Below are 27,708 nucleotides of genomic sequence, written 5' to 3' on the forward strand. Positions count from 1 at the left end.
CACGGAAGGATATGAGTCATTTGCAACTCAGAGTGCAAATGATAACCGCAAGGCCTATCCAACTATGTCACTTCCAAGTAATTAAGTTTTTTTTTAGTTTTTAGATTATTTTTCTTCCTTTTTTAAAAAATAGGGCTGAAGAGATATCTTGGCAGAAAAGAGCACTTGTTGCTTTTGGAGAGGACTCGGGTTCAATTCTCAACACCTTCGTGTTGGCTTACAACCATTTGTAATTCCAGTTCCAAGGGAATCCTATGTTCTCTTCTGACCTCTGAGGGCACCAGGCACACGTGTGGTACACATACATGCAAACAGCCAAACACTCACACACACAAAAGAAGATAAAAGTCTTTACATTTTTAAAAAAAAATATATATATGTATGTGTGTGTCAAGTGGGGCAGCCATGTGCATGTAAGTGTAGGTGCTGCAGAGTCCAGAAGAGATTACCGGGCCCCCTGGAGGCATATGAAAATGGCTGAGCCCCTGTTTCTCTCAGCCCCTCACCCTAACCTATACCCTAACTTCCCCACAGAAGACCAAATAGCAACTTCGTTGGTGTTTTAGTTGCTGTCAAGAGACACCATAACCAAAGCAACTCTCATAAAAGAAAGCATTTAATTGGGGACCTGCTTACATTTTCAGAGACTTAGTTCACGATCACCATAGATAGCAAGCAGACAGGCATGACTGTTCCAGTACAGTAGCTGAGGGCTTTACCTCCTGATTCACAGGCAGCAGGCAGAGAGGGAGAGCGGGAGGGAGAGAGGGAGGGAGGGAGAGAGGGAAGGAGGAAGGGAGGAAGGGAGAGAAAGAGAGAGAGAAGAGGAGGAGGAAGAGGAGGATGGGGAGGGAGAGAGGGAAGGAAGGAGGAAGGGAGGGAGGGAGAGAAAGAGAGAGAGAAGAGGAGGAGGAAGAGGAGGATGGGGAGGGAGAGATTAAACCTGGCATGGGATTTTGAAGCTTCAACACACACCCCTACTGACACACTTCCTCCAAGGTCACATCTACTCCAGTGAGGTCATACTTCCTAATCTTTGCCAAACAATTCCGTGAACTGGGGATCAATTATTCAGATATACAAGCCTATAGGGGCCATTCTCATTCAAACCACCACAGCTGGTTTCCTGGGCAGAAAATGCTTCCCACTGGGTATGATATTGCATCTGGGCAGTCTCAGCACACAGAAAGAAAGCTGAGGCAGAAGAATCATGAGCTCAGAGTTAGTTAGGGCTATCTAGAGAGTTCAAGGACAACCTGAGCTTCATAGTGAGATTGGTAGAGTGCCTTGGTTATAAAAGGTAGGCATTCTTGGGAGGTTACAAGTGGCTGTACTCAAACCATTCTCAGCGAGCTCCAGAAAGGAAGCGTTTTGCTGAAAACAGCCTCTGTCTCAATTGAGCAGACAACACCAGGAAAGAGAGACTGCAGACTCCCAAGTGGCTCTCTGAGACTGCACTTAACTTACCCACCCCCAAGCTTCTATATAAACTCCAAGTATTCCCTTCCCACTGTTCAGACTCCTTCACTCAGAGGGCTTGAAATAAAGTTTCCTCTGCTGAGGTCACATTGTGGTCTCTACACTGTCTAGAAATCTAACAGAGGTCTTATCTAAAGGGAAGAAGGGAGGAGGAAGGAAGGAAACAAGGGCCTATGAAATAAAATAGCATCCCTCAAAACAGAAAGGGACATTGAACAAAAGTTGTGCTATTTGCCATAAGCCACTAACCTACTCCTCCAACTAAATTTAGATGGTTAGATTTATCCTCTAGGCATGAACCGAAACTTGTGCAGAAATATGTGGCAACTGAGTTTTCACAGCCATCATCTTTAACTGGTCGTGGGAATAGCCAATCAGCTGTTGAAGAGATATAAAGAGGAGAAGCAGCACTGGAGAGAAGACCCAGCAGTCAAGACATCTGGTTGTTCTTGCAGAAGACTGGGGTTCAATTCTAAGCACCCAAGCGGTGGCTCACAACTATCTGTATCTCTAGTTCCAGAGATCCTATGTCCTCTTCTAGCCTCTGAGAGCATCAGGCATGTAAGTGGTGCACAGACATACATATAGGCAAAACACCCATATGCATAAAATATATGAAAATACATTTTTTTTAAAAGATGAGGGAGGATGCATGGTAACCAGAATACTGGAGCTCCTGCTGCCTGGCAACACAAATGCCAACGAGCAGTAACGAGAACTGAATCTTTAAATTGCACTTTCGTTAGAGTTGATAATCAGAGAAAGCAGTGGGTTAGCACCCTAAAGACCTACCGCTCCTCTGACCTTCAGCCAGCATGTGCTTTATAGACAGGGGACACAAAGACAGTCATTCAGGCCTTACTCCTCTGGTCCGGTGGTCAGTCACATTTCTGAGACCTGTGACATTCATGTCGCTCATTGCTATTCCTGTACTCTTCCCTCAGTCTGGAGACAAGTGGGCTTAGGCACCTCTTGAGAGGGTCGTTAGTTAGTCTCTAATTAGCAGCCCATATTTCTCTGGGGCCATCTGGGCTACAGTGTTAACCCAGAACAAGCAAGCCACTGACAGTGTATATGCATCAAACTTTATTTACCACGTTCACACCTAGGTTCCTTTCTATAGTATGGAATACACAAGTGGTCTCATAGTATGAATAAAAACCTGCGGTTACCCATCCCCCATGCTATATTGAAATCACGCCAGCCAAAGAGTCACCTGCAGGGGGATTCCCATTGCTCCACCCAGCCTGTCTGGTAGGTGTGATGCAGAAGAGTGTTCTGTGACACCTCATGCTGGCCTCTGTCTTTGTTCCAGTTCTACCTCCGCTCAAAATACTCCTTGCAGTTTTCGAATACCACTTCTGCTTGCTCCTTCCCGGGTCCCCTCATACTCTCCCTTCAGGCTGCAGGTTTGACATCAGGTAGAGAGCTTCATGATACACCTTGCTCTTTCTGCTCAGTGTCCTAAGTGAGAGGAGACAGGCAGTTGGCTCAGGGTAAAAGTGTCTCAAAACCTGAGTACCCACATCTGATCCCCAGGGTTCACAAAAACAAAAAATAAAAAACAGTTGTGATGCAGGAATCTCCTAATGAGTGATGGAAGGCAAACTCCAGAGAACCATCCAGAACAATACATCACAACGCACCTGCCTCAGGATGGTAGAAGGAAAGAACAGACTCCTGAAAAGCTGTTCTCTGGCCTTTATACTCACTCCATGATACAGGCACACATAGAAATCAATAAATATAATTTTTATTTTATTTAAAAATATGTATTATTGGGCTGGAGAAATGGCTCAGCAGTTAGGAGCACTGGCTGCTTCTCTAGAGGACCCAGGTTCAATTTCCAGTTCCCACATGGCAGCTCATACCTGTCTGTAACTCCAGTTCCAGGTGATCCATGGCACCAGGCATGAATGTGGTGCACATACTTATGCAAGCAAAATGTCCATACTTAGAAAATAAACAAAATCATATCTTATTATTAGTTTATGTGTATGGGTATTTTGCTGGCATGTATGTGCATGTATCATCTGCATGCCTAGAGCTTACAGAGGCCTGAAGGAGTTGAATCTCTTGGAACTGGCATTACAGACAGTTGTCAGCTGCCCTGTAGGTGCTAGGAATTGAACTGGGGTCTTCTGGAAGAACAGCCAGTGCTCTTAACTGCAGAACCCTAAAAAAATCTATAGCACCTAAATAAAAAAATTTAACTCGCCGGGCGGTGGTGGCGCACGCCTTTAATCCCAGCACTTGGGAGGCAGAGGGAGGTGGATTTCTGAGTTTGAGGCCAGCCTGGTCTACAGAGTGAGTTCCAGGACAGCCAGGGCTACACAGAGAAACCCTGTCTCGAAACCCCCCTCCCCCCCCCCCAAAAAAATAATAATTCTAGAAAAGTTAAAAAAAAAAATTATAAAACTGTAGAATTAGGTATGTGTTAAAGGTTTTTAGGAATAAAGCAACCTAAATACACTGCAATCCTCCGGTGCAGAAACAGCTTTACGGTGTTTGGATGAGCTAGCAAAACAGACAGACTAAGGGTGCTGGGTAGCAAGGATGCCACTGCAAAGCTAAATTCCTCTGCTAATTGTCAAAGAATAAAGACACCCAAGGCTTTTGCAAAGCCTCAGGTCTCTCCCTGATGCTGCTATTTGGGCCAAAACAAACTGCTACTATCTCAGGTCCTTCTGATACAAAGGTGACCTCAAATATAGTTTTCCTAACAAAATAAATCTCGACTGCATAGTTAAGAAAGTGGGGTACTTTGGTGGAATTATCCAAGAGACTCATGTTCCTACTGAGCTGACTGTGCTAGGTCGTATTGATTTATTCTGCTTCTGAAGCAGCATCTTGGACTGGCCTTCGACTCATTTTGCTGATACCTCTCAATAACAAAGGTCTCAATCTCCCAACAAAAAGACATAGAATGGATGAAAAAAACAAACAAACAAAAAACAGGATCTATTCTTCTTCTGCATCCAAGAGACACCTCAACATCAAGGATAGACATCACTTCAGGGTAAAAGGATGGAAAAGGTTATTCCAAACTAATGGACCTAAGAAGCAAGCTGGTGTAGCCATTTTAATATCTGATAAAATAGACTTCAAACCAAAACAAATCAAGAGATAGAAAAGAACATTCTATGTTCCTCAAAGAAAAAAAAAAAAAAAAAAAAAAAGACACCAAAAGGACATTGCCCCAAACACAAGGGCATATAATTTTATAAAAAACAAAACAAACACACCAAAACCCCCCAACCAACCCCCAAACAAAACAGCAACAAAAAACAAAACAAACCAACAAAACAGCAACAAAACCGAAAACAACCCATTACACTACAGCTGAACTCACACACTGACACTCACACTCTAGGAGGGGGAAACTTCAATACCCCATTCTCACCAATAGATCATCCAGACAAAAACTAAACGGAAAAAATTTGGAGCTAACAGATCTTATAATCCAAATAGACCAAACAGATACTTTCAGAACATTTCAAGAAAATACAAAAGAATTTATCTTCTTAGCACCTTACAGAATTTTCTCCAAAACTAACCACATATTCAGACACAAAGCAAGTCTTAACAGATATGAGAAAATTGAAACAATACCCCACATCTCTATCAGACCACCATGGAGTAAAGCTGGATATTAACAACTGAAAGCTTACAAATCCCTGGAAACTCAACAACTCACTACTGAATAAAAAATGGATCAAGACAGAAATTTAAAGAAAGTGACCCAGTCAGCTCAGTCAGTCAACAGGTTCTCCAGCACAGCAGAGAGGCGGTGGTGGCGCACGCCTTTAATCCCTGCACTTGGGAGGCAGAGGCAAGCGGATTTCTGAGTTCGAGGCCAGCCTGGTCTACAGAGTGAGTTCCAGGACAGCCAGAGCTACAAAAAGAAAGAAAGAAAGAAAGAAAGAAAGAAAGAAAGAAAGAAAGAAAGAAAGAAAGAAAGAAAGAAAGAAAGAAAGAAAGAAAGAAAGAAAGAAAGAAAGAAAGAAAGAAAAGACAATTAGACAACATTGTAGCATGACTCCAGCCAGTTGTGAGGTGTTGCAGGAGATACTGACCTGGCTGCCGGCTCTAAGGTCTAATGGCTGCACCTGGAGCACAAAAACGCCTGCCAGCTCCGGGTTCTGGCACCATATTCCCGCACTATGAGCATCACTGGCAGGCTATCTGGCCCCAGCTGGGTGTTCTCATCTTGGCAGGCTCTCCCGCAGCCCCACACCGATCATCCCCACAGTCAGCTGCCACGCCACCCAACAACCAAGTAAATCAAAACTCTAGATGCTTAAAGTTAACCAATGGATTTATATATCAGTAAACACTCAATACACAAGATACCCACACAATTAGAATTGTTATCCCAATTATCTAACCTTCTGATATAATTAACTACCTGAGACTGCAGGTCTGCTGCCATCTTGCCTCCTTTCGTTCTCCCCTTCTCCCTCTCCTCCCAACTCCTAACTCCGCCTCCCTCTTCCCTGTCCAATGACAGGGCTCCCGCTGCAAATACATTGGGCAGGAAACTTCTCCTACAAGGAGGCTGAGGCGTGTTTACTTTTTCCCAATCTGCTTTTATAAGTAATAAGTCAGTTCTATGTTGAGGAACAAGCAATACAATAAACACAGATAGTCAAAGAACAAGCAGGCAATAAACAAAGTCCCGAGATCACTCCCGTGATCCCACAAAGTCCTGTGATCACTGTTTCTAAGAGCTTATCAAAATGACCAAAATATCTGAGCTTACTTCCTTGTTCTAGCCTAAAATTAGATTCCTGCCTGAGCTTACTTCCTTGTCATGGCCCAATGTCAAATTCCTGCCAAGCGGCCCCAAAAAGCTCTCCACAAGAAAGACTTTCTAGAACTGAATGAAAACGAATACACAATGTGACAGAACTTATGGGGCACAATGAAGGCAGATCTAAGAGGCAAATCCTAAATAATTTAATGAGAAGCCGAGAGAAGCCAGTTTTAACCAATCAGCTTGAGCCAGGACAGCTGAATTGAAAAGTTCAGAAAGTCTGGCAAAGTTCAGAAAGAACTAGGAAAGGGTAAACTTATTCAGCAGTAAGCCTCTGGGATGACAATTACATCTGACAAACACACTAAATACCATTATAAGGAAATTGGAGTGATCTCACATTAGTAATTTAAGAGCATAATGAAAGCTCTAGAACAAAAAGAAGAAATCACACTCACAAGCAGTAGATGACAAGACATAATCAAACTCGGGAATAAAATCAATAAAATAGAAACAAACAATACCTGAATCAGTATCAGAATGTCGAGAAATTTTAATTCAGCAACTTGCCTGCTCTGGCAAGGGATCACACATTCAGAAGGACACACATTTACCCCCTCTGGCTGGAATACTGACTAGCCTTTAGTACACACCTTTAGTCCCCAACAGTGAAGGTTAAGTTAGTTTGTAAAAGAATGTAGCCATGTTTGAAAGTTGTAACAGGAAAAAATTTAGAAAATGGCGACCAGTTGGCTTGTTCCCAGGCAGCCTACCCATTGCTCTAGCTCTGGACACCCCCCGGCTCTGGCTATCTAGAAACACCTGGCACCCAGAAGACGCCAGCATGGTGACTGACTCTCCAATCCACCATGCTGTCTACAATGTTCGGCTGAACCCAGACCATTCCGACTATGTTCATGGTACCTGGTAGAGATTCTTAAAGCTTAATGATTATCTAAAGGATTTATATATTTAGAAATGCTCAATTAACAAGATTCCCACACAATTTAGAGTTGTTAGCCAATATCTAACCTTTTGACAGATGTTGCTACCCAGGACAGCTTTTGACCCATCCGTGGTTCTCCATGGCTGCTCTCTCCTTCCTTTCTCCCCTCTCCCCCTCAACTCTTCACTCCGCCTCCCTTTCATACAGCCCAATCGCCAAGCTTTATTGCAAATGTCGTGGGAAAATATCCCACTACAGAAAGTGAGTGGCAGACAAATTGGAAAATCAGAGAAAGATTTGACAGAATGAGGCAGAGAGGATATGCCCTACTCTCAAGAGAACAGACAGGAAAAGATAGACTACTTAATAGCTCAGGAATGAGTCAGGAATGGAGTTCAGCTGAGTTCATACACTTCCATTCAATTTGTAGAATTCGGAGGCACTTTTTTTCCAAGCAGAGAAATGCAGCGAGAAGCCAAGAGAAGCCAGTTTTAACCAATCAACTTGGGCAGGAGTTTTGAGCCAGAACAGCTGAATTGAACCAGCCAGTTAAGAGTTCAGAAAGAACTAGAAAGAGTTAAGTTTATTCAGCAGTGAGACTCTAGGATGACAGTTACATGTGGCAAATAAGTTACTTTTACAAGTGAAATAAAGAGTTGGTTCTTTGAAACAAATCAATAAGATCAACACACCCTTATTATCCAAATTAAATAAAGGTGGAGAGAGAATATTCGAATTAACAAAATTAGAAATGAAAGGGGAAACTTAACAACAGATGCTGAGGAAATCCAGAGAATCATAAAGACATACTATAGAAATCTATACTCCACCAAAGGAAAGTCTAAAAGAGATGGACAATTTTCTCAATACATACCACTTACCAAAGTTAAATCAAGATCAGATAAGCAATTTAAACACATATATAACATATGTAATATGTGTTTAAATTGAAATATAATATGTGTTTAAAACTACACACACACACACACACACACACACACACACACACACACAGAGCGTTAAGGCCTAGGTAAAATGTTAAGGCCTAAGCTTACTTGGCTAGCCTGTCATAAGGAAACTTTTTAACTTTCTCATACTTTGTCATAAGGAAACTTTCTCATATTTTCTTCTGTTACTAGGAAACTTTCTTTTTCAGTTTTCTGCACATTTTATTTGTTAATTAATTATTTTTATTTATTTACATCCCAAATCTTGCCCCTTCTCCTGGTTCCCCTTTCCAGAGTTCTCTTTTGGTTAAAAGCCTAGCCTTTAGCAGTGGAACTGCCCCTCCAGCCCACTAGGAGACTTTCTAATGCTAAGACTGATTGTATATTCTGTTATGTTCTGTGCCCCTGGAAACCAATCATGATAAAAATCAACAGAACTGTTTTGTATAGTGACCTGCAATTACCAACCACCCAGCAGCACTTTCCACACCTGTGTATAAGCTTTTATGGTATAAACTGCCCCTGGGATAGTCCCCAACATGAGAGAGAGACTTGAACCAATATAAGAAACTATTGAGAATAAGACTTTCATTTTAAGGAGTGGTCCAGTAAAGTTTAAGTTTCCAAGATCTCCCTGGAAACTGGCATCCTACTTGTCCAAAAGAGAGATATACACTGAGTCACTGACATCCTGACATCATGGTTGGCAAGTTAAGACCATGAATGTTAGACAAGTCCCATCCTAGTAGACAAGTTAGGACATGAATATCAAACAAGGCAAGTCCCCTGCCTCAGTTGAATGCCTCAACCAATGGGAACAGAATAAGTGTACAACAAAGACATGCTCCTAAAGAAATCTCCTATCCCTAAGTCCTGATTGGTGAAGTAACTTGGCACAGATGTTTGTGGATTTTGGACTTTAAAACCCTGTAGAATTTTAACTCAGGGTCATGGTTCAGTTCCCAGGAACTAAATCATAACCCTGGTCACCAGTCCTGGGGTGTATGCACAATAAACTCTCCCTGTTTGACTGAGATTGTATGCTTTGTGAGGCAATTCTTGGATATATATATATATATATATATATATATATATATATATATATATATATATCCTAAAGTAATAAAAAAAAATCTCCCAACCAAAAGAAGGCCATGAACAGATAATTTTAGTGCAGACTTCTACCAGAATTTCAAAGAAGAGTTAACACCAACACTTCTCAAATTATTCCACAAAATAGACACAGGACACTGATCAACTTATTTTATGAGGCCACAGTTATCCTGATACCAAGACCATATAAAGACCCAACAAAGAAAATTACAGATACATTTTCCTCACAGATGTAAAAATTCTGAATAAAAACACTTGCAAACTGAATCTAAGAACATACCAAAAATATCATCCACCATGATCCAGTAGATTTTATCCCAGAGACACAGGGATGGTTCAACATACATAAATTGATAAATGTAATCCACCATAAATACTAACTGAAAGGGAAATAAACCACATGATCATCTCATTAGATGCAGAAAAGGCCTTTGACAAAATCCAACATCCCTTCCTGATAAAAGTCCTGGAGAGATTAGAGATACAAGGCTCATATCTAAACATAATAAAAGCAGTTTTCAGCATGCCCAGAGCCAATGTCAACTTAAATGGAAAGAAACTCAAAGCAATTCCACTAAAATCAAGAACAAGACGAGGCTGTTCATTGTTTTCATACCTGTTCGTTATGGTCTTCTTCACTGAAGATGCTATTGCATTGGTTCACCTTGCTTTCTTTGCTGATCTTCACTTGTCGTGACTTTGTAGTGAGAAGTGCACCAAAGGACTTCTGGTGGTGTTCCAGCTGCTTCCTGCTGCTTTAGTGGACTTGGATGGATCAGGATCAGCAGAGCCTTACAGTTTCTTCTGGATTGAGCTGCTGCCTCTGACTCATGTTCGGTTTTTTTTTTTTTTTTTTTTTTTTTTTTTTTGCTGGTAGACCAGATGGCAGACAGCAAAGATTGAAACCTACTTCCAAAGAGGTTCATGGTCCCCTTGTCATATCAGCCGTTCCCACCCCCTTTGGTCAGTGGGTTATAAGGAAGGCTGAAGTGTTTAAGAACCCTTATTAAAGTAGGTGTTGAAAACTCTCAAAAAAGAGAACTCTCAAAAAAGAACCTCAAATGGCTTAAAGACAATGTTCAACATTCTTAGTCATCAGGGAAGTACAAATAAATACTACATTATTTCACTTTACGTCTGTTAGAATGGCTAAGATCAATAAAGCAAATGACAGCTCATATTGTTGAGGAGATGGAGTAAGATAACACTCCTCTAGCTGACTTCTAAGAGTACAGTCACCCACGGAAACCAATGTGGCAGCTCAGGAAGATGGAACTCAACCTACCTCAAGATCCATCTATACTACTTTGGAGCATATACCTATTGGAGGCTTCATCCTACCACAGACACACTTGCTCAACTATATGCAATACATAACAACCAGAATTTGGAAACGATAGATGGATAAAGAAATGTGGTATATTTGCACAGTGGAATATTACTCTGCTATTAAAAAAAAATGAAATCATAAGCTGGGTGGTGGTGTACTGCTGCTGCTAGTAGCCTCATGTCGAGGGCCTGTAGAGTGAAAAATTATAAAGACCATTTTGTGAAAAATATGCAGGCTTTTTCTTTGCCCTTAGACCTGAGCAGAAAGAGCGCAAGTTCCAGAACGTGGAACTGAAAATAAGATTTCAGGCCTTCACTGCCCCGGGACACATTCCGGGTGGAGGACATTATCCCTGAATCAGAGGACACTTGCTAGATTAACATTCTTCAAGCCTCGGGGAAGAAAAATAGTCAATCTGAAATAGTTGATAAATGACAGGGTGGGGCACAGTGACGTGGTAAAGCTACATTCTTGAGGAATGAGTGTGCAGAGTGATTTTCACATGACTCTGGATCATTTGGGCTGGATTCCTTTGTAATGTTCCACTGTTCTTGGTTACCCCTCCCTCCCTTGGTCTTCCCAGTGTTATGTTCAAAATTTGTAAAACAACCAATCATGTATAACCGTGCGAAAATGCCTTCCTTTCCCCAACCCATGCTATTAAAAAACCCCTCAGCTTGCTGGCCTTTGTTCAAAATTCTGTTCCTGCATGGATGAGTAGTTTTGACCATTGGCTAGCCAACTCTACCCAATAAGCCTCTGCTGATTGCATCCAGGAATGGTTTCTTGTAATTTTTGGGTGGTTATGATTTCCTGAGACTTGAGGAAGGGTCTCCCTAGTTTGGGGGTCTTCAAGCCCAGTCTGTTATCTGTCCAGGTTTCGATAAGGTTTTAGGGTCCCCGTGGGAAGAGGAGCAACAGGTCCTCTCCATTCAGGAATCATATACAGGACTGACTGTGAGACAGTTCCATGAGAGGGGAGAGGGTACACCAGAGACAGAGGTGTATTAATTGCTCTTTAATAATGCACAGCAAGCAATATATTATCACCAATGCCAAAGCTATTGTAATAACAAGGTATTGCCACATTTCCTATACATTGACTCTATCAATATCAGCACAGTTAACACAAATAATAAATCGCTAATTACCAAAGAAATAAGTATAGCAATAAGTACATCATTATTCATGAGTTATACGACCTGAGTCCTTATGACTGTAGTTTCTAGCAGCTTGGGTCCGGACAGTGCTTGACCACGAAGATAAGGGCATTCCGAGGCTTCTAGCAGCTCAGGTCGGGAGAGTGTTTGACCACGAAGTTGGAGGCTTCAGTCTCTTGGCTGTCTCTTTGTTGATCCATGCTGCAGAGTGCTTGGTCTCTTGGCTGCAGAAGAGGCCTGAATGGAGGATCAGGCTAGGTAACCATGGCTACCAGTGTGATAGAGTGCTCCAGCCAAGGGCTCCTCTTTTATACTTGAATTCGGGTTACTTCCGACATACACGGCAGATAACCAGATGTGTCTGGTTATCTGTGAGCTATGATTTCATTGCAGGTGGACTTTTGGTTATCATAATACTTTAAAACATGTCCAAATTTGTTTTCTGGACTTGTCTAGACTTGTTTTCTTTCCTATTACAATATGGTGTCAGCTCTGCTAAGGACCTGCTCCTTATACCTCAGGCCTAGCCTAGTCTGGAACATGGTGGCTCTGTAACACAAGACAGATCGAGTGTTGTCGATTTAAAATATTATAGTAACAGGAATGCTAAGACAAATAATCTTCCCCAGAAATGAAGCCCCCAGCTGACTATCCAATACCAAGCGGTCAGCACTTAGGCCACAACAATAAAGGAAAGTTAGATGCACACTATAGGTGGTATGTGTGTGTTTTCCCCTGCTTAGGTGAGGCTTACAACCCAAAGAAGTCAGTAAAATAAATTCATGTCGATTTTATCCTGTATGAAATATGAAAAGGTTCTGAGGTTCCCTAGAAATGTAGGACTGAGGTCCTGGAGAGATGGCTCAGTGCTTAAGAGCACTGATTGCTTTTCCAAAGGTCCTGGGTTCAATTCCCAGCAACAACGTGGTGGCTCACAAACATCTACAATGTGATCCGATGCCCTCTTCTGGTGTGTCTGAAGACAACTACAGTGTACTCATATAAGTAAAATAAATAAATAAATCTTTAAAAACGAAGAAATATAGGACTGGACTTTTAAATCATAATAAATCATTATCAAAGGAGAGGGAAAGAAACATTGCAATGTTCACTTCTGTCTCTTTACTACAAATTGAAAGTGTAGCCAAGTCCCAGGTGATATAAAAGGCCCCACTCTCGAGGTTCCAATTTGTCAGGTCTGACCACTCATTCAAAAGAAAGCACAGCGACCTGTGGTTCTGGAGTAGTCTGATTGATTGTCTCTGTTCTGGTTCTGTAAGGTGGCCAGAAGTCCTCATTGTTTGTGCCCTTCCCCCAGCCTTGAGCAAGCCTGAAAGACCTTGTTTACCACAACAGACCAAATGATAGGATCTAGGTTGAGTTACCCACGTAGGCTGCACGGAATTTAGAAGAACTGCCCCTGGGCTTGCCTTGAGATATCTCTGGCGGTGACCAAGAATGGATTTTCCCACCCATCTCCAGCTTAAACCAGAAAGGGTTATGGTGGGGCCTTTCCCTTTAAATTGAGAGCTGAACATTAAAGCATTGAGCCTTGATCAGAGATCTTTGTCTTGGCTTCATCTCTTCTCGTCCTCTGTCTCCCTTTTGTTCCCAGCCCCCCCTTTCAGGTGAACCCAGTTGATCCGTGGCCCCAGCCAACTACAATTGTTTGAGATCGGACAGTCTGATTCCTGTGAGGTCACTGCTTTCAGTTGGGGTTGACCTACCTGTGAGGCTGTGCTAATCCTAGAAGAGAAGATGATTGCAGGTCTAAGACAATGGCCAGAAACTTGTGTGTTCTTTTTAGAGGTCTGGAACAGGAAGTTGTAAAAGCTGAGAGTGAGGAGCTAATGGGTTAGGTATCATTAGTTGTTTGTTTGTTTTTGAAATGAGGTCTCACTTTTTAGTCCTTAATGTCCTGGAATTCACTATGTAGACAAGGCTGGACTTGAACTCAGAGCACTTTGGAGTGCTGGGATTAAAGGCACCACCATGGCTGCTTTTTGTTTTTGACACAAAATCTTGGTATGAAGCCCAGACTGGCCTCTAAATCATGATCAGTACACTTCACCACACATGAATGTCTACTGTTAGGAGCCACGTGAGCGTGATAGCATTCACCATTACAAGATGGCACGGGCATCCTGTCCTCCCACTAGTAAACAACTAACTACGCAGGTGCAAAAGGCAAAAGCGCGCCAAAGTCACTGCCCATCCCGGGGCGTATTATGGGTAATGAGTGAACAGCCAATCAGAAGTGAACACGCCACTCTAGGGTACATATAGCAGTGCCTTTTCCGGGCTTGGGGTCTTTCCGCTTCTGCTGATACAAGAATAAAGCCTCGCTGTGGTAACCACCCGAACACCGCCTCACGTGTCTCTTTCGTGGGCGAAGGGGACATGGAGGGGCTCGGAACAGTCTACATTATAATTTTTTTTTTTTTTTTTTTTTGGTTTTTCGAGACTGGGTTTTTCTGTGTAGTCCTAGCTGTCCTGGAACTCACTCTGTAGACCAGGCTGCCTCTCTCTCCCAAGTGCTGGGATTAAAGGCGTGCACCACCACTGCCCGGCGTCTACATTATAATTTAATATTTGTTTGATTGATTGGCTTAAATCAATAGCTCATTTTAATTCTTATTTGATTTTGAGTGAGGTTGAATGTTGCTGTTTTTTTTTTTCTTTTACTTTTTTAGTTGATCTCTTTCCTTTTCTCACAGGGAGACATGTCCTTCCTTCCTCCCTTCCTCCCTTTCTTTCCTTCTTCTGCTGCTGACAACAACACAACAACAATGATGATGTTTACCACGTGTGCACCTGTGGAGGCTAGAAGAGGATATTGGGTCCCCGGAAACTCTAATTGCAAGTGGTTGTGAGCCACCATGTGGGTTCTGGGAACTGAACCTGGGTCCTCTGGAAGAGTAGTCAGTGCTCTTAACCACTGAACCATCTCTCCAGCCCCAACAAGTCCTTTTCTTTCATTTGTCTCTTACAACAGCTTTGGGCAAAGAGATCATATAGGGTTCTTGAGCTGCGGATCATATATAACGTGAAGGATGTACTTATAGCTTCTTTTAAACTTTTAGTTATCTGGGAGAAGGGGGCTCATGTATAGCATAGTTTGCTTGTGGAGGTAAGGGAACAACTTAAGGGAGCTGGTTCTCTCCTTCTCGAGTGTGAGTCTCAGAGATCAAACTCAGGTTGTCGGAGTTGGTGGCAAGTAATTTTAACCACGGAGTCATCTCCCTGGCCTTTATTTGTAGTTTTGCAAGTTAAAGTTTGAATTATATGTCATATTCTCGTCGATGCAGTTTTACTTTGGAAGTAGGGGTTTCTGGTCATTTAGAAAAACTAGCCAGACCTATAATGCATTGGAAAAATAGCATGCGAGAAGCCGTAGGTTCAGACACACACACACACACACACACACACACATACACACACACACACACACACACACACACACACACACAGAGAGAGAGAGAGAGAGAGAGAGAGAGAGAGAGAGAGAGAGAGAGAGAGAGAGGCGGAGTTAAAGATGCTCAACAGTTAAGAGTATTTGCTGTAAAATCATGAAGGTTTGGATCTCAGTACTCACACAAGCAATCGCAGCACCCCTCACCCAGGTTCAAACCCCTAGGGATCCTGTGCCCTTTCTTTTCTAGTCTTGCTCTCACTATACATTATCTCCCACCCTCCCCGACCTCAAATAATTTTTTTTTTCTTCAAGTCAGGGTTTCTCTGTGTAACAGAGTCCAGGCTGTACTGGATTGCTTTGTAGACCAGGTTGGCCTTGAACTCATAAAGATCTGCCTGCCTCTGCCTCTCAAATGCTGTTATTAAAGGTGTGTACTATCACACCTGGCCTGAAAATAAATATTTTATAAAAAAAAACCCTATGGTTTTAGACTTAGCAGAATGACATAATTTTTCTCAAGAAAGTTTTGGGTGGCGGGCATCTGTGTGTGTCTAAGAGTCAGCTCAGGACCAATCATATTGCGGACTGAACAACTAAAACTTGTCACCTCAGTCAACTGAGGAAAGCTGGGAGTGGGAGAGGTGGTTTTCCCCAGGGAAGAGCACACTAACTGGGTGTGTAGTGTCAAATGGGCAGTCCTGAAAATATACATACAAGTAACATTATACAGACCGAGCAGATTATATTCATAATATATATAAATACACATAGACTTGCAGTAACTGAGAAAAAGAGACCATGAATTTGAAGAAGGGGGCATATGAGAGTCTGGAGGGAGAAAAAGGGAGAAATGTTGATTACATTAATTTCAAACTGTGGCAGCAACTTCGTGTCCCTGTTCTGAAGAATAGCCTTCTGTACTCTCAGATGAACTATTTGTAAAACCAATAAAAGCACAGCCTAATAAAGCATGCCTCTTTGTTCTCTCCTGCCCATTTGCTTAATTGGTTTCTAGTATGGGCCTGAAAGAGACCCCACAGTGTCCAAGAAAAAACTTAGTACAAATTCTGATTTAGAACTTCCAAAAAGGGCTACCTCTTGGTGCAGGCCTATATAACCACTTCAGGGCTGCTCCTGAGGCTGAGGCAGGAGGGTCATAAATTTCAAAGTTGACTTTGACAACTTAGTGAGAATCTGTCTCAAGGCATAAAAAGAGGAAGGGGTGGGATGGGATGGGGAAGGGAGAGGGGCGCAGGGGAGAGGAAGGAAGACCTATCTGTGATAGTATCTGACAGTACGTGGGGAGGCTCTAGGTTCAATACTCAGTATCACAAAACCAAAGCAGAAACCCAAAACAATAACCATGCTTTAGCTCGTGCCTTTAATCCCAGAAGTTGTGAGGCAGAAGTGGGTGGATCTTTGTAAACTGGAGACCAGTCTGCTTTACATAGCTAGTTCTAGACCAGCTAGGGCTACATAGAGAGATCCTACCTCAAAAACACAAACAAAACACTCCCAAGCAACCACCTTCTTGAGAGGCCCGAGGCTGAGTGAGGGGACACATCATTCCTAGAAGAACAGCAGGAGGACTTTTACCTCAGATGTGGCTTTGGGTAGGCCAGCATGCCTTTCTTTCTGGAGACAGCATTCTCAGGCCTTTCTGCTATCTCTTATTTCTCTTTGACTTCAAGAAAAGGACTAGACTGACTCACACATTAGAAAGGCTCCATTAAAATAACTTATCAGGTGAAGACTGGACTCGGCTATTGTTAGGACCAGAAGGCAAGGAGGGTCCAGAAAGCTCTGGTCCTCTGGCTCTGGCTCTCCCAAGCTACCAACAAGTAAAGGTGCCAGCTAATATCACTTGTCACTAAGAGGCCAAAGCAATTGTGAATTCAAAGTGGTGGATGGTAAGGAGCCAATGAACTCTCTGGACCAGAAATTTGATTATTAGAAGGCTCCTTCTAGCTGTCTGTAAAGGAAGGATAATCAGTTGGGATAAAATATAATTTGGCAGTAGGGAGCCGGAGAGGTTTGGCATTGGCAAATGGATGGGTGGAAAGGTATTTATGGGGTGGGAATGACAGTATTAAAGTGTGTGCAAAGTGGTAAGGGAAGCGTCAAATTGACCCTAGTGTTTGGACTTGGGTCCACTAGAGCCGGCAGAGCCATTACTGGTTTAGGAAGAAGAGCAGGTTTGGCTGGAAATAAGGTCAGAGCAAGTAGAACCTGGAGTCGTCCTTAAGTTCTTCAAGGTGGGCGTCCAAAAGATTGATGTTAAGGGCGTGGCACTTTGGAGAGAGGCCTGGAGGGAACAGAACAAAACCCGGGAGGAATCTATGTGAGAATGAACCGTAATGAACTGGAGAGGTTCTGAGCTTGCAGGGTGTGGTAATAAGGTAAGCTTGGGGAAGAGTCCCACGTGACGACCTAGTGGCGCAGCGGGTGTACAAAAGCTACGGTAACCCCCAGGGGGTAGAGTGCAGGGTGGCCCCTCCCAGCCCCGCCCCTCTGCCTTCCTTTTGCCGTCTTCATCCATTGGGTAATCTCAATGTCCGTCAAGGGCCCGCCTCCGCAGATAAGCCAATCAGGAATGGCGGGAGGGAGCTTTCTTATGGTGCTGGTTCCTCGATTAGGAGCCTCTCCAGGGAAGTAAAACCCAGTCGCAGCGACCGCGGAACTGTGCTCAGGACCAGAGCTGAGAGGATCCGTCGAGTGCCATCGGCGCCAGCTGTGGAGGAGAGGACGAGGATACGAGGTAAGGAAGGGGACGATTGGGGGTGCGAACGTCTTCCCCAGACTGGTTTACGGTGCCTCAGGTGATGGGGCGGAGAGGGAGGGGGGATGAGGTGAGAGGGCGGGACAAGCTGGTCCCCGGTCTTGGTCACCCCACTCGCGCGCACGCGCCACGTGGGCCGGCGCACTGGTGGAGGAGTTGGCTACTTAGCCGGTTCCCTGCACCAGCTTCCTTAGTATTGAAGCACCCGTGAACTGGACGTGGCAACTGGATTCCTGTTTTAGCTCTACTAAAGGGGAGCTGGGAGCTCTTGGAGCCATACAGTCCAGCTAAGAAATCTAGAGACTTGGTTTCTTTAGGGGTGCTGAATTCTGTCCCATTGGAGGCGAACGGTTTTCATTACACACGGCTGCCTGCCCTTTTTCCAGGGTCAAGAGGCGTCTGAGGCCACCTGCCCTGGACTGACCTCATCTGTCCCAAGTTCAGCGGGATGGGTACTGGCTTTGGGAAATCAGTTTGACAGTGCTTTTATACCCTTTGACCTACTGATTTTGGAAATAAGTAAGGGAAAGGTGGCTGCAAATGCCATGTAATTTGGTGCCAGGAAACAAACTCCAAGTCCCCAGTAATTGTGAATGTTTATGCCAAAATCCATAAATAGTATTATCACTGAAAACATTGTCTTTAATAGGAATCATTGTCAAAGTAGTTACCCCAGTGATATAAAAATCTGTACAGAATGTACCCCAAAGACAAAAGTAGTGACGCCCTCCTTTTGTTGTTTTTTTTTGAGGCAGGGTTTCTCTGTGTACCTGGCCTCAAATTCTGCCAGCTTTTCCCTCCCAAATGCTGGCATTAAAGAAGTACACCCGCCTGGCGGTGGTCGTGCACAGCTTTAATCCCAGCACTTGGGAGGCAGAGCAGGCGGATTTCTGAGTTCAAGGCCAGCCTGGTCTACAGAGTTAGTTCCAGGACAGCCAGGGCTACACAGAGAAACCCTGTCTCGAAAAACAAAACAAAACAAAACAAAAACAACAAAAAAAGTACACCCACACTCCCAGTTCCTATTCCCCTCCCCCATTCCCATGGCCCAGAATAATACACAAAGTAACTGTCTGCTATGTAGATCATGCTGGCTTTGAACTCACCGGGACCAGCTTGCTTCTTCATCTTTGCCTCCCAAATTCTGGAATTAAAGGCGTGGTAGCACTGTGACTGGCCTGGAAAAGTCATATCTTATTAAATCTTTATAAAACGTTGTGAAAACTTGGCATGTCGGCACACAACTTTAATCTCAGTACTGAGGAGGTCAGAGCAGGCAGGTCTTTGAGTCTGAGGACAGCTTGACCTACACAGTGAATTTCATGCCAGCCAGGGTGACAAAGTAAGACCCTGTCTCAAAAAACAAAACAATGACCAATATAAATTACACTCGAACTCTGAGACCACCTGGTGACTGTAATTCTAGCTACCCTGGAATCTGAAGCAGGAGGATCTAAATTTCAAGAAAAAAAAAAAAAAAAAGAGGGCTGGGGATGTAGCTGAATGGTAGGTCAGATAGAAGAGACCTTGTGTTCAGTCCCCAGTGATGCACAAAACAACAATAATAAAACCTAACCATTTAGTGCCAATGAGACAGACAGTGAAGCAGCATGTCTGTTAAGTAGCTAGTGTCAGTGGGGCTCCAAAAATATTACGTTGAGCTAATATTGATGTATTATATTTATGATATATTTGTATAATATATAGTAATGTGTGCCAGGTACAGGGCTGGATTCAGGACAGTCACTAGTCAGCAGCTCCATGTCTGGAATTCGTAGAGTAGATAGATTACTTGGGGGAGCAGATACCAAATACTTCAGGAGACTGAAACAAAGGAGGCTTTGGCCTGAGGAAGGGTTTAGAAAGGAGAAGAAAAGCGGGCACACAGGTTGGGAGGAAGGCCGGAATATAGGCCCTTATTGGTTTTATAAAATCAGAGAATGTATTAGCAAAAAGGAATATTCCTAGCAGTCAGTATTTCTAATAATTTGAACTTTGAAGCTTTTATAAACTCATTAATTTTCAGGCTGAAAACCATCCCACCTTCACTTGCCACTCTTGTTTCAGAATGTCAAGTACTGTGTCCTACTGGCTCTTCAATTCTGCAAGAAGTTGCATTGCTATATTACCAGGGGGTAGTCGCTTATACTCAAGGGCTGCCACGAGTAGGAATCATCTGAAATGGAGGCTCTTTTCTCCATCATCGTCAGCCATAAAGGACAGTTCTCCATGTGGTGGCTTTGCTCTGCGGAAAGCCTACAGACACACATCAACCGAGGAAGAGGATTTCCACTTACAGCTCAGCCCCGAACAGGTCAGTGACATGCTCCGAGCTGGAGAGTCATCCCACAAGATTCTTGATTTCAACAACGGAGTTCCAAATTCAGTGTTAAGGTTTGAGAGCAACCAGTTGGCTGCCAATTCCCCAGTGGAGGACCGACAAGGTGTAGCTTCTTGCGTGCAAACGAATGGGATGATGTTTGGTATTTTTGATGGACATGGTGGCCATGCATGTGCACAGGCGGTGAGTGAGAGGATTTTCTACTATATGGCGGTGTCCTTGATGTCCCATCAGACCTTGGAGCAGATGGAAGAAGCAATGGAAAACATGAAGCCTTTGCTGCCCATCCTGCAGTGGCTCAAGCACCCTGGAAACAGTATTTATAAAGATGTCACATCAGTACATCTGGACCACCTCCGTGTCTATTGGCAGGAACTCCTTGACCTGCATATGGAAACAGGGCTAAGCATTGAAGAAGCATTGATGTATTCCTTCCAGAGACTGGATTCTGACATCTCGCTAGAAATTCAGGCTCCTCTGGAAGATGAGGTAACAAAGAACTTATCCCTCCAGGTTGCTTTTTCTGGGGCAACAGCCTGCATGGCCCACATCAATGGAGTTCACCTGCATGTAGCAAATGCTGGTGACTGCCGGGCTATCCTTGGTGTCCAGGAAGACAATGGTGCGTGGTCATGTTTACCTCTTACCAATGACCACAATGCTTGGAATGAGGCTGAGCTGTCCCGGCTTAAGAGAGAACACCCTGAATCTGAGGACAGGACACTCATCATAGATGATAGACTGCTGGGTGTACTTATACCCTGCAGGGCTTTCGGGGATGTCCAGCTAAAATGGAGTAAAGAGTTGCAGCGTAACGTTCTAGAGAGGGGCTTTGATACCGAGGCCCTCAACATCTACCAGTTTACCCCGCCCCACTACTACACTCCACCCTACCTGACTGCCAAGCCTGAGGTTACGTACCACAGGCTGAGGCCCCAAGATAAGTTCCTCGTGCTGGCCTCAGATGGCCTGTGGGACATGCTGGGCAATGAGGATGTGGTAAGGCTGGTGGTAGGGCACCTGTCCAAGGTTGGTCGCCATAAGCCGGACCTGGACCAAAGACCAGCCAACCTTGGCCTCATGCAGAGTCTGCTGCTGCAGAGGAAAGCCAGCGGACTCCATGCAGCTGACCAAAATACAGCCACGCATCTGATCAGACATGCCATCGGGAGCAACGAGTATGGGGAGATGGAGCCGGAGCGGCTGGCTGCTATGCTGACACTGCCAGAGGATGTGGCCAGGATGTACCGGGATGATATCACTGTCATGGTGGTGTTTTTTAACTCAGATTCAATTGATACCTATTATAAGGAGGGTTAAGAGTCTTACCCTGTTGCCAAGGCTAACATGGATGCCTTTAGAACATTCCACTCATTCCTTAGTGAGCAATTCAAACCTTAATAAAGAATAGGCAGGCATAGGTTGCTGAGCAATTAACAAAAGAAGGGAGGGAAAACCACCCTTAGTGCATTAAAAACAAAACAAAACAAAACAAAGACGTTAGGAGTGACTTTTGTCCTGTGTGCTCTGGTCAGCTCTTCTATGCAGCAGACAGAAAAAAGACTAAAACTGGCTTAGGCTCATGTAGCCCATGTCCTTTATAAAAAAAGACTGTTAAATTGTGTCAACCTGTGCTTTTAAAGGATACATTTAATCATGAGTCTAAGAATAAAGAACTCCAGGATCTTCCGAGACCCAGTTGCAAGTTTTACAGATGTGATCATTCTGAACTATGTTATGGGCAACTTCTAGGCTCAGGTGTTTTTGTTTTTTAATTAGGGAAGCCTAGGTTTACAAAGCAATCTTCAGGGCACTTTTCTATGTTGTATTCTAACTTTGTGTGTGTGTGTCTGAAATGACTGATGATATTCTGTGCCGGTTGTGTTTTGACGCTGGTTGTTTATTTTAAATCTGAATCCTCAAGCTTTCAAGCAGGACTGCCAGAAGCATGTTTGGGACCTCAGCTGAGGATGAGAGGAGCTAGCCCTGTGGGCCAGCTGAATTTAATTGTGCAGCTATTGTTTCCCTCCGTTAAGCCTCACCTCTGAACCTTTGAGCCGTCTGAGGAGGTGATTTCTGTCTAATCCCTAACTCCTGGCATTTTTGCTTAGCAAACGGTTTTCCCCCTAGGCTTAGCCACGGGTTATTCATAATTTTAGGTTCCTTTTGATTATAGCCTTCAAACACTCTTGACTCCATGTGACAGCCCCACCTCTGCCATTCTGCCTAGCCTCATCCTGACATTACTTGTTCTATTGTCCAGAGGTTGGAAGAAAGATGATGTGGTCGGGAGGTAGTTGAGGACATTAGGCTGACAGACTTTTTCAGTGGTTTGTGGACTTGAGAGTTCAGCCTGGATCTAGAGAAGTGAAAGTAAGGTCCTAGGAGAACAGCCAGGATCTGAGGCTGTCTCTCTGCATCTTGGAAGGGAGGAGGGAGACTTATCAGATGGGCCACCTGCCCCTGCCTGTTGAGTTGCCATCGCTACGCCTTGGGAACTAGACCATATTTGGTGTGATAGTTAGGTGAAAGTTAAAAAGCTTCTGGTCATAGTCCTCATGGGTTGTTGGTGTTTGCTTGAAAACTAATTTGCACAAGTCCATTTTAGAGGATAAACTTCCTCCTCTCTTGGGTGGCCATTGAACTGCAGGGAATGTGTCCCTAAATGGAAACACGTATTTTTTTTGGCAGTTTTAATTTCCTGTCCTTTGTCAGTGCTTCACTGTAGGCAAGGCTCTTCACTTGATCCTTTCTGTTGTTTATCCACTGCGCCATCCACACACTGGGCTTGGCCCCTTGGCTTTGTGGGTAGACATTCCTTCACGATCAGACTCGGTTAGCAAAATAGCTCAGTGGGTAAAGGCTGCCAGTCTCAAAATCCTGAGTTCCATCCCGGGGACCCACATGATGAAAGGAGTTGAAAGTTGTCCTCTGCCTCCACGTGAGCACCATGGCACATGAACTCACACAAAATAAATAAAATGAAAAGAAGAGCCAGGCAGGCAGTGGTGCACACCTTTAATCCCAGCACTCAGGAGTCCAAGGCAGGTGGATCTTTGTGAGTTCGAGGCCAGCCTGGTCTACAGAGAGTTCCAGGACAGCCAGGACTATATAGAGAAACCTTGTCTTGACCCCCACTCCCACCAAAAAAAAAAAAAAATCAGGATGGCTTTTGTACATTTTCTAGTGTACCTGTTTAGTGGTATGGTTTTATGTTAAAAAAAAAAAAAAAGAAACAGAACTATTTGGGTCCTTTTTTTACTCAAAAGTAAAATCTAAACGTTCCCCTTGAGGAGCCTGTTCCCACACTCCGGTGTGTTTACTTTCTGTGGCCCACACTTACGCTCTCAGGTGTGGCTTACCTTCTGAGTGCCTCTTTCTCCTAATCCTCATGCTTACACATCTATCCTAAATAATGACCCCAACTCTGCCACCTCAAAATAAAATAGAAAATGAAAAACTTGGGTGTGGTGGTGCCTGCCTTAATTCTAGCACTTGAGTGGCAGAGGAAAGATCAGAAGTTCAAGAAAGATACGTGAGACTCTTCTACAAAAATTAGTGTGTCCTAGCTAGGCACTAAGGCCATCCTAGGCTACACAGTGGGACCTTGCCTCAGAAAAAAAAAATACAAAACATAATCCCAAACATGAGTCACTACTATTCTAGATTTATGGCTTGTTATTTGAATAGAAGACACTATTTGACTTTTTTTTTTTTTTCCCCTTTGCTTTCTGTGCCAGCCAAACCCAGGATCATCCTTGGAGCCTTAACTGGCATTCAGTGTCTGAGCCCTATTTTGAAGGCTGGCATGGGTCATAAAAGGTTCTGATTCCAGTAACTTATCCTGGAGCTGATAGAACACAGACCTCCCATCTGTATCTCCAAGCGAGTCTGTGTCTTCTCACTGTCTAATAGATGTCTCTGCTTTCCAGCTGAAATATTGAGAGAGAAGAGAAGGCAATTTATTGTCTACCTTTTTCTCTGCCGTTGAACTCAGCTTTTCTGTGCCTGTTCCAGTGAGTATATTGTCTTCTGGTTACATACCAGTGTCTATCTTGCTGCCTATGACTCTTGCTTGGTAGGGTCTCCCTTGAAGCGAACGAGCTTTTGCTTCGGGACACCGAAATTAGAAAGGAGATTCATGGTCCTTGTCAGTTCTTCCAAAGTTCTTATCATTCCTTTCATATAGAGATTTCGATTTTTAGACTTTTAAAATTTAAATAGTGAGGTTGACTATTTAGTATTGCAGATGTAGTTTTTGAAAGAAGTATGTCTTGGTGCTTAAAGTGACACTTATGATTTGGGGTCAGAAACAGATGGAAATGGTATAATTTAGATATTTGTTTTATGTGTAAACAGTACAGTGCTATTGATTTCCAAAGTTAATAAAGCTATAGAAAAGATGATAGTTTTGAGTGTATATTAGATCATGTTAATAAGATTCAGTTTTCTGAGATATTTGTAACGTTAAAGCTAACTTATTGTAATGTAAACTTTGAGATGTTGTAATATATGGACATTTCCCCCAGAAGTTCATTTGGCTTAATAAAAGCTAAAAAGCTTTTAGGTTTTAAAAACTTGATTGAGACACAATCAAGCTGACGACTTTTAAACATAGATAAAATTCGGACGGCTTGACCTTCAGATAAAGAAGGGTATAATTATGTCGAACAGCAACTTTCAAAAGGAGGCTGGTTCTGTCCTTTTGACGGTCAGTTTCTCTTCTTTATTGGACAGCTGTAACCTTCCAGGTTAAACCAGAATATTCTGGAATGGAGCCATTGCAGTGCTGAGTCTTTGAAGTGCCGCAGCTGCTGTAGACGCGACCTGCTAGCTTTGGGTTTGAGGATCAAAGCTAGTGATGCCTTTCATGCCCTAAACGGTCATGTGGGTAGCCTGGTGGGGGAGGCATGTTTAGGCTACTATGTAACTGTTTCTTGAGCCTTCTGAGGTCCTGTGCTTTCTTCCTTCGATTCCTGGTGTCTAACTTGCCTCCTGGAAAATACTTCTTACTTAGCATTTTCTTGGAGCAATCATTAACCATGTTCCTTAATAATTACTGGCATTTGTATTTTAAACTGTGTACCGAGTGTTCCTATCTGACACTGATTTTCTAACCTTTGAGGATATTTAAGTAGAACTTTTAAATAAAAGAGGCAAAATGAAATTTGGCTTCCTTTAGTTTGAACATTAATTTTTTTTCTAGCCCGTAGGATGCCAGGCCAACTTTTGGGTTCAGCATTTTTATCTGACCAAGGAAGAGTTTGGGCTATTTAAGAGTCTGCTCCAAAGAGAAGCTTTTCACACTAAAACTTGCTGCTAAGCACATGGGGAGTTCTTATTTATTTATGTTTAATATTTTATTTTTAAGTGTGTGCATGTGTCTCTATGTGGGTATGTCACGTGACTGTAGATGCCCAGGGAAGCAAGAGGAGGACATTGGCTCTCTTGGAGTTGGAGTAACTGGTAGTTGTGAGCTGCCCAATATGTCCTAGGAACCAAACTCAGGTCTTCTTCAGAAGCACACCTAATACTGAGTCATCTCTCCAGCCCCAGGAGTATTCATTTTTGTTAGCTATGTGAGAAGAGAACTGAGAAGAAAAAAGACTGAGGCCCACCATGCACTCTGGGCCAAAGCCTGCTGGGATTTCATCATTACTGCAAATCTACTTGTAAAAACAGTTTTTGTGTTAATAGTAGGATAAAGCTGGTCCCAGGGAAAAGTTTAGGCTGCTATCTCCATGGATCCCAAGACACCACTCCAAGATGGCACCGTGCCTCAGTGCACCCAAAATGATATTTGTTCAGTGGGTCCTTATTAAAAACTGTAGGTGGAGTGGCTGGAGAGATGGCTTTGCAGTCAAGAGCACAAGCGTACCACCATGCCTGGCAGCATTGGGGATCTGAACCCAGGTTCAATTCCTAGCACCTACATGATGGTTCACAATCATCCATAATGACAGTTCAGGGGGATCCTAGGCCCTCTTCTGACCTTGTGTACTGTGTGCATACCATGTACATATATGCATTTAGGCAAAACACTCATACATAAAATAAACCTAGTTTTTAGTGCATACTAAAACAGAAGGAACTTTTAGGCTTCCCCCTTCATTATTTTTAATAATAAAATAAAAAGTTCTGCTAACTCTTGATACTGCTTTGGTTATTAGGAATCAGCCTACATAGCCTCAATGTACACACTCCAACGTCCTACTATTCTTTTAGAACATAAAGCTAGGACACAAGCTGGAGAGAGCTCAGTCTGCACAGGCATGAAGACCTGGGCTAGATCTTGCACAGGTAAAAGATGACAGCAAGCACTTTTAATCCCAGTGTTGGAGAGACAGACTGGCAAGTCTTTGGGGCTCACTGGCTACCTGGCCTAGTGAGTTGAATTGGCAAGCTCCAGGTCAACCAAGAGACAGCTTGTCTTAAAAAAACGAGGTGTGTTACTTCTGAGGAAGGACATCTGATATTATCTCCTGGCCTTCATACAGGATACTTATTCTGCTACATTGTATTCGCAGTGGAGCTCCGTGATTAGGCAGCAGAAGAGGAGGTGGAGCTGGGAGAGGAAGAGAGGAAGGGGAGGGGAGGAATAGAGTAAGGGGAGGACAAGGAGGAGGATATCAGCCTTGGAGAGCCACTGATGGGTCGAAAGCTGTCCTGGGTAGCAACTTCTATCAAAAGGTTAAATATTGGGTAACAACTCTAATTGTGTGGGCATCTTGTTGATTGAGCATTTCTAAATATATAAATCCTTTAGATATCATTAAGCTTTAAGAGTCTCATTTCTATCGGGTACTGTGAGGATGGCAGATCCTGTCTGGGGTTCAGCTGAGCTTTGTGGATTGGCTCTGCCAATCCCCCACGCTGGCATCTCCTGGGTGCCAGGGTCGGAGCCGAGGAGCAGTGGGAACATGGTGGCTGCCCGGGAATAAGCTGGACCAGGCACTGCTTTCTAAATATCACCCCTACACTCCTGCATGGGCGCATCTGCATGGGTGGACCTGCATGTGAGAGCATGCACACACACACTAGAAGATAGAGAAAATTTAAAAACTGTAAAAATGACCAGAAAGAAAAAAACATAAAGATAACAAACAAACACCCCTTGGTTGTTGTTATTGAGACAGGACCTTACTATGTAGCCCTGGCTGGCCTGAAATTTGCTATGTAAACCAGGCTAGCCTCAAACTCATAGAGATCCACTTGCTTTTGCATCCTGAATGCTGGGATTAAAAGCCATCACATGTAGCCTCCTCAACTGTTGGGGACTGCACTAGCCCCACGTTCGGGCGGCCAAAAATGTCATAGCCTGAGCAAAATGTTGAGGCCTGGGCTGCCCCGAGTTTGGCGGCCACTTTATCCTGGCCCAAGCTGCTGCTCCAGTCCGCGGGTCGGGGTTCAGCAAGAGAGAGAGTGAGGACAGACTCGAAGAA

At 43.6% G+C, this 27,708-nt stretch overlaps 2 protein-coding genes across 3 annotated transcripts in view; one reads left to right on the plus strand and one right to left on the minus strand.

Moving 5' to 3' along the window:
- Nucleotides 1–7,344, minus strand: part of Nae1 (NEDD8 activating enzyme E1 subunit 1) — a 67,091-nt gene extending 59,747 nt beyond the window's left edge. The window contains exon 1 of the mRNA XM_076915721.1: nucleotides 7,268–7,344. Within this exon, the coding sequence (XP_076771836.1) occupies nucleotides 7,268–7,308 (41 nt within the window). The 5' untranslated portion in view covers nucleotides 7,309–7,344. The remainder of the gene's footprint in view (nucleotides 1–7,267) is intronic.
- Nucleotides 7,345–17,701: 10,357 nt separating this feature from the next.
- Nucleotides 17,702–26,416, plus strand: Pdp2 (pyruvate dehydrogenase phosphatase catalytic subunit 2). Of its 2 annotated transcripts, none has more exons than XM_034522978.2 (2): nucleotides 17,702–17,904; nucleotides 19,952–26,416. In XM_034522978.2, exon 2 carries the CDS (start codon nucleotides 19,994–19,996, stop codon nucleotides 21,584–21,586), a length of 1,593 nt encoding a protein of 530 aa, XP_034378869.1. In that variant the 5' UTR covers nucleotides 17,702–17,904; nucleotides 19,952–19,993; the 3' UTR covers nucleotides 21,587–26,416. The 2 variants fall into 2 exon arrangements, with proteins under 2 accessions (XP_034378869.1, XP_034378868.1); XM_034522977.2 differs by having other exon boundaries at nucleotides 17,707–17,904; nucleotides 19,993–26,416.
- The last annotated feature ends 1,292 nt before the right edge of the window (nucleotides 26,417–27,708 follow it).

Source organism: Arvicanthis niloticus, chromosome 18 (assembly GCF_011762505.2).
Source record: "Arvicanthis niloticus isolate mArvNil1 chromosome 18, mArvNil1.pat.X, whole genome shotgun sequence".
In the NCBI taxonomy this organism is placed as follows: Eukaryota; Metazoa; Chordata; class Mammalia; order Rodentia; family Muridae; genus Arvicanthis; species Arvicanthis niloticus.

Bases quoted from the DNA above. Each gene is read 5' to 3' on its own strand.
- Pdp2 (XM_034522978.2), top strand. From the start codon at position 19,994: ATGTCAAGTACTGTGTCCTACTGGCTCTTCAATTCTGCAAGAAGTTGC.